The 6,771-nt window shown below is 47.2% G+C and overlaps 1 protein-coding gene across 1 annotated transcript; it reads left to right on the forward strand.

Annotated features, from left to right (window-relative positions):
• Positions 1-19: 19 nt before the first annotated feature.
• On the forward strand, positions 20-774 carry BT62DRAFT_934777 (uncharacterized protein). The gene is made up of 3 exons (XM_043186783.1): positions 20-290; positions 348-384; positions 435-774. Exons 1-3 carry the CDS (start codon positions 260-262, stop codon positions 736-738), a joined length of 372 nt encoding a protein of 123 aa, XP_043037324.1. The 5' UTR covers positions 20-259; the 3' UTR covers positions 739-774.
• Positions 775-6,771: the final 5,997 nt, after the last annotated feature.

Here is a 6,771-nt window from a genome sequence, read left to right on the forward strand (position 1 = left end):
GTAATTGTTCATTTGCAACAGATTTTTCATCCACTTACAAGGGTACACCGCAAATGAAATCCTTCAGGCTCATTAATGTCGCACTGATGTTTCCACCTCAACTCTCATAGCCTTATGTCACCATGGCACTATATGATTCATTCTATTCCTGAGTGCCAGACTGCCAGGCCAACTACTCATGGCGAGATGTAGCATAATCTCTATAGTAGCGGATAGTTGAGCCGTTTCTCGCAGGTTTATCCTTGGCCACAGCCTACACATGACGAGTAAACCCGTGGCTGTTATCGCAGGTGAATCTCCTCCGCAATCCTAGCAGTCAATATTACTGACACTTTGGGTTGCTATAGGCCTTGGTTCAGGTACTGGCACTGGCGCAGCAACAGAGTACGTTTCCTGCACTCCTGCTTCAACTTTGATCGTCTGACCAGTCTCAGTCGTTTCTTCGCTAAAGAAGGCTATGCTATCGCTCTCATAGCTCGCCGTGCTGATTCTCTCAAAGCCCTCTCGGATGAGATCAATGCTGCCAGCGGGACCGACGAGAAGAGCAAGAGAGGGTCCTTGATCTTCACAGGAGCTACGGCGAGCATCAGAGGGAACGTCACCACCAGCGTGTTCTCCGCTGGGAAACACGCTTTGAGGGCGTTGTCGCAGAGTCTGGCGAAAGAGTTCGGCAAGCAGAATATCCATGTGTCCCACGTAAAGCACTGTCTCCTTTCCTGTAGCCGGTTGTGTTGTTGAGGCTGAATGTATGACATAAGCAATCATCAATGGGAGCATCTTGACCAACTTATCTCGACAACGTCGTAACAACCCAGAGTGGGAACTAAATGAAGATGTTAGGCTGTCTCCTGAGGGTATAGCAGAGGCATACGGTTTCCTTTTTCATCTTTGTAGCAGAGGACCTGTGCTGATCTACATTTTTAGTCCTATTTGCACCTCGTTAAGCAGCCTCGGTCGACTTGGACGTGGGAGTTGGATTGTCAGTCCCCTTGATCTTCGCTTCCAATTCTTCCCTGATGTATGTTATTTTAGTACGTCCCGCTCACGAGAAGTGGTAGAGAATTTGATGGGTTGACAAAGTCCAATGCTATTGTACTATAATTTCAGTTTTCTTCTTCTGGCGTTTTCTCCCTCTCACTGACTCGATGTACTGGAAAAGCACATGCACCCGTTCCAACGATTCACGCTTGCGAATCTTCATGAATTGATCTCGTGGTGATGGGCCATTGGCAATGAGATGATCATCGTTGTACTGCCACTACAGCCTTGCATGATATTCTCCATCTGGTCCACCGTATCCACCGCGATCAAGCAGTAGGACATAGTCTTCCATAAGGTTTCTATGTTCAGCAGCTCGATACAGGTGTTACACTTCTTTATTCCAGGTGGATGTACCAGCCAGGAAACCACTGGAACATGGTATGATCAGCATTTTCATAACCGGAGCGAAGAAATTAACCTACCTAAAGACGATCTTCATCATAATTAGAGAACTGGTCTGCAACCAACAAAGATGTCATTGGTTTTCCATTCTGCCAGCCATTCTGTGAGCTGTAAAAGGTCATGACAAGTCTGAAAAAGTAAGAGATTGACTTACAGGGGAAAGGGGATTATTTTATGTGAGGTACTGTATGACATCATCTGAAGGCTCACCATATATGTTACGATTTTTCCTTTTCTCTGTCCTTTTACCCCTATTTATGCTTAGTCAGAAGGCATAGGACTGTGGGAGGGCTTAGTCAGCACAACTAACCCACCCATCAAGTTGACCTCAATAACAATGCTCGACAATGCACAAGCATCCTTTTATGTACAGTAATGATGCTCAAGGACAATGGGCACTATGGACACAGACAAACACAATTAGTAGTTATATTATTAGTACTATCTGTAAAGTATTTAAGACTGACCACTCTCGCTGGTATACCTCAGCTTCAAGCTAAAGTTTATAACTATACCATTCTACTCTTGAGCCATTACTGTGGCCTTGTGACACATTGATCTGAAGACATAGTCCAGTGGATTCAGGTGACCTCTTGAAGTGCAAAGAGGCATCTGTCTATCATGTGTCTAGGATCACATGATGCTTGGATCTAACAATTAGCTCAAAGCTTTCACCTTCCCTTTCTCAAGCCCAATTGTGCTGAGAAACTGAATGCCTCCAGCAACAACTGCTGACTTGAATTATGACTTTTTTGAGCTTATAGCTTCTATTGTTGGAATTGTAGGAAATCCTCGGTAATGCACAGGATAGACTCCAGGCTGGTAAGGCCAGATGGTATGAACTTCTTATTCTGCAGCTCCTACAGAGCTTGTATTTATACTCTCCAAGCTTGTATCTAGAATTTACTACAACTTTCTCTTTCTCTCGGGCTTACTCATCAACTCTCGGCATGATGCTGGATTGCTCTTTCTAGAACTTTCCAGCAAAATCCCAACAGGAACACTGCTCAGACTTCTCACCATTATTACCCTCTGCCGTGGATGACAATCAGTAACAGCTTGGATAGTCAGGCACTATCAAGCATTTCAGCAGATACAACATATACTACGAAATGTAACCCCAGACCTCCCCTTCCATGACATCCCCGTCTCCATCAGAATATCCTTCCAGCTGCAAGAGTGACCCTTATCAGAAACTAGGAATAACAACTCATATATGGGGAGCCTTCACAAGGAAGAAGAACCCCAGTACCCCCCTTGACGATACAGCAGAAACTGCCACTCTGCTCTCACAGGGTTCCAGAACCTGTGGATGACCAATGTCGCCTAGGACCCTCAGGAGATCTCTAACCATGTCACTTCAACAACCTCCATCTCTGAGCATCCCTCCTCCCCAGTTCCCTCAGAGATTGGAAACCATGCTCGGGACTCTCTTGATGCCGCTCAGATGGCTCCGAGATCCCACAAAGGCCCCAACCTCCCCTATGACTCTCTCTATACCCCCACCAAGCCAAACTCTAACTCCAGCCAGTCTGTCAGCAGGCTGGAGGTTGAGGACCCACATGGAAGAATAATCTACTCTGACTATGTGAATGTTGAGATTGCCATCTCTACAGCAGAGGACCCCTATCGACATCTCCATGTTGGGAGCAAGCCAGAAGCCGGAACAGCCAGTGCAAGAGGAAGGATTGCCCAGAACAGGATTATCCAGCAAGTATTCCTGGACTGGGATCTCATGGTCTCTTTTAACTACAACAATGCAGTATAGCAGCAGCAGCAGAACCAGGCCAGACAGGCTGAGATCAGGCGAGCCTAGGAAGAGCTCGCTGAGTACATACAAGACAAGGCCCAGGAACAATATGAAGCCACAGAGTACAACTGACAGGGGAGAGAAAGAAGGAGAAGAGAGGAAGCTGAAGGAATGGGATCAGCCTCCTCAGGCTGGTACAGACTCCACTCTAACACAGGATCCTCATTTAGGGAGCCCGACTCAGACTCCGATCCATGGACAGGACCCGCTAGTGTTATCAGTTGGGATGAAGCCATCAGATATGGGCAGGCCAGTAGCAACCGACTCTCTACTCTCCAGTACCCCATTCAGATCGACACCATTTCCTCAGATGCTGACTCTGTACTCGGAGCCTATGGGCTCTGAGTACCAGACAATGCCTACATCTCTGACAGGGCCCTCCAGTGATTCCTGAGAGACAGAGTCGCTTGCCAGTTCCTCAATCCTGAGTTTCAGCATTACTTCAGCCTCTATAGCCAAGAACTGGAGGAGACGAGAGCATGCAGAGGAACACACTACAGCCAGCTTAATAACCCTCCCATCCATCAAGTGGATGACTCCAATAATGCCAGGCCTAGCATCTAAAATGGCACAAGGATCCCCGATGACACTATGACCAGCCGTACCATCCATCTATGACCTGCCCATCAGTTCCCTCCTTGAGGAAAAGGACAGCAGGGGCAAGAGTGATGAGAAGGGCAGCAAGGATAGTGAAGGACCATACGCATATGAACAGTTTTTCGAAAGGGTGGGTGAAGACACAGATGAAGAAGCCTTAAAAGAAGAAATTGAACAAGCAAGGAACAGAGAGTATCAGGAGTTGTACAAGTAGAGAAGGAACTTTTTATGGTGAGATGCGCACTGGCAGGTGATGTCTCTAGGACTGGAGTATCGGTATGCAGAGGACACTGAAAAAAGAAAGATTTTACAGTATGCTGCGACCGAGTATGCATAGAGGGAATATAGCTGACAGCACCCAGAAGACCTGCTTGTGCCGATACCCCCATACCAACTCAGCAACAAGCCTAAAATGCCAGAACCAATGCCACAAACCCCATCCATCCCACCAAAATGGGCCATATACATAGCATCATCAATCTGAAGCTGGGCTGAGGTAAACTCTTCGATCTGAAGCATGGCTTCTTGGCTTAACTACACTCGAGAACAGTCAAACCAGCTGGCACAACAGCTAAAAGGATTCCAGAATCCCTGGACCGGCAAAGGAAGCCAGCTCCTAGGAGCACAGCCACTGTCAGATCAGGCAGGAGGAAGTGGTGTGGACAAAGAACCAATATGAGATGATCCTGAGGCAGTTCAACTCGGGTTTACAATACAGGATGGAGTCATTGTACGAAAAAGTGAGCTCCCTCAAGGGAGCCCTGTCGCCGATGATAACTCCCTGCACTCCTTCCCTACAGCCCCACAAGAGTGGCACTGTCTCCCCTTCGAAGAATGGCCCAACCTAATAGGAGCACTGCCCTACGATGCTGCCATTCTTCAATGTCACCCTGATCTTCTATGAAAGCCACGACCTTTCAAAGGAGCATCAGATGATATTGACCGATTCCTGGTCGACTGTGAACAATACTTTGAAGTGTACATCAGGTATCTAGAAACTGACATGAACAAGGTAGCGTTTGCCACCTCTGTTACGTGCATCCTGCCAGCCTCCATGTCACTTCAACTAACTGCAAATTCAATCATGCTACCCACCGGACTCTGACTGCTTCTCATTACCTACTAATTTCATTTCACCAGTATCATTTCACATCCATATTTCACATTGTAATATCTAGACCCCAAACTCGGTAATGAATACCGACACCAGAACCCAATAGAACCTGACTCGGAATTAGCTACTATTAGTATATAAAGCCATGTACATCATCGTAGCTACTTAGTTTGAATATCAACTTGGATAAGCCACCCACACTTTGCACTCACTTCAACTCCTCACTACCTCGTCTGTTGGATTCTGCTCTGAAGGACATTCTGGTTCACTTCTCTGACGAATCTCTATCCTGTCCATCCAGATCCTTGGGCCCCGACTCAAGAGTGACATTGCCAATAGCTTCGTTGATGCCCATGCACTCCACCGGACTCCACGAGTGCATTCAAGCCCACTCGATTGGCACATTCCTAACAGTATATTCAAACTCAAACCCTTGAGTCGAAAAATTTTATCATGTCTACCACATTTACCCAACCCACAGAAACTGATCCCGAACAAACCCAGCCTACCCATCCAAACATGTTTTCCATGGAAGACATTCTGGCCTCTGCCTCAAAGGAACAACCAGGCCTTTTCAGATCAGCCTCCAGTGGAGGACAACCTTCCCGTAGGGAAACCTACCATCACTCTAGCTTCACTGCCTGCCAACCTAATTATGATGATTCCCCTAACCCTTTCGACGCCACCAGCATCCCAACCAATGGGGCCCAACAGGCCAGCCTGATGTATAGTGCCCGAACCGACCCCCCAATAAACCCCTTATCCCTGGGCAACATGCATGAGAACCCAGACAGCCCAGACTCACAGGGCAGAGATGAAGACACTCCTACTCATACTCCCATCCGACGAGAACCAGATGGCAATCCACCAAACCCTTTTCCAGATAGACCAGGAGGACCAGAAGGACCAGATGGTCCCAATGGCCCAGGCAGCTCCAATGGCCCTGCAGAAAGTAACAATCTAAACCAGCAGGATATGTTCCTAGAATTCATGAATCTGTTACAAGGAGTCTCCACTTCCCTCAACAACCCTAAACCAGCCACCATCCATACCAAGGTCAAGGAACCAGAACCATTTGATGGCTCTGACCCTCACAAACTGAAGGCATTCATCGTCTCTCTTCAATTGAATTTCAATGACAGACCTACCACATTTGCAACAGATGCCAACAAGATTAACTATGCCATTTCATTCCTGGCTGGCACTGTGCTTAACTGGTTCAAACCAGACATTCTTAACCCCAATCCGCGGAATCCACCAGCCTGGCAATTCTCCTATGCAGCTTTCCTAGATGAGCTTCATAGCAACTTCGGCCTCTTTGATGCTATCAGAGATGCTGAAGATGCATTAGAACACCTTCGGATGTGTGATGGAGATCGGATCATGAAGTATATGGTCCAATTCAATCAGTATGCTTCACAAACTGGGTATGAAGATAACTCCCTCTGCCACACCTTTTACCATGGTCTCTGCACCCATATCAAGGATGACATGGCACACTATGGGAAGCCAAACAATCTTCATGATATGCGCTTCCTTGCTCAAGAACTTGATGCTCGCTACTGGACCTGGAAGACTGAAATTGCCTGTGAAAACCGGGACAATAAATCTCCTAACCCCAAATCCAAGGGGTCTAACATGTCTTCCTTGGACTCCAGCTCCACACCAAAATCTACCACCCCTAAGCCCTATGCTGACAAGCTGGGCAAAGATGGCCATCTTACTCAGGAAGAAAAAGACTGCTGGCACCAGAACAACCTTTGCATGTTCTGTGGAGCCAAACACAAGACCGAGGACTGCAACAAGC

This window comes from Guyanagaster necrorhizus (genome assembly GCF_019112545.1).
Source record: "Guyanagaster necrorhizus MCA 3950 unplaced genomic scaffold BT62scaffold_21, whole genome shotgun sequence".
Taxonomy (NCBI): Eukaryota; Fungi; Basidiomycota; class Agaricomycetes; order Agaricales; family Physalacriaceae; genus Guyanagaster; species Guyanagaster necrorhizus.

Coding starts and splice junctions, on each gene's coding strand:
- BT62DRAFT_934777 (XM_043186783.1), top strand. CDS start 260: ATGACGAGTAAACCCGTGGCTGTTATCGCAG. Junction 291..347: donor ACCCGTGGCTGTTATCGCAG/GTGAATCTCCTC, acceptor GGGTTGCTATAG/GCCTTGGTTCAGGTACTGGC. Junction 385..434: donor GGCACTGGCGCAGCAACAGA/GTACGTTTCCTG, acceptor GACCAGTCTCAG/TCGTTTCTTCGCTAAAGAAG.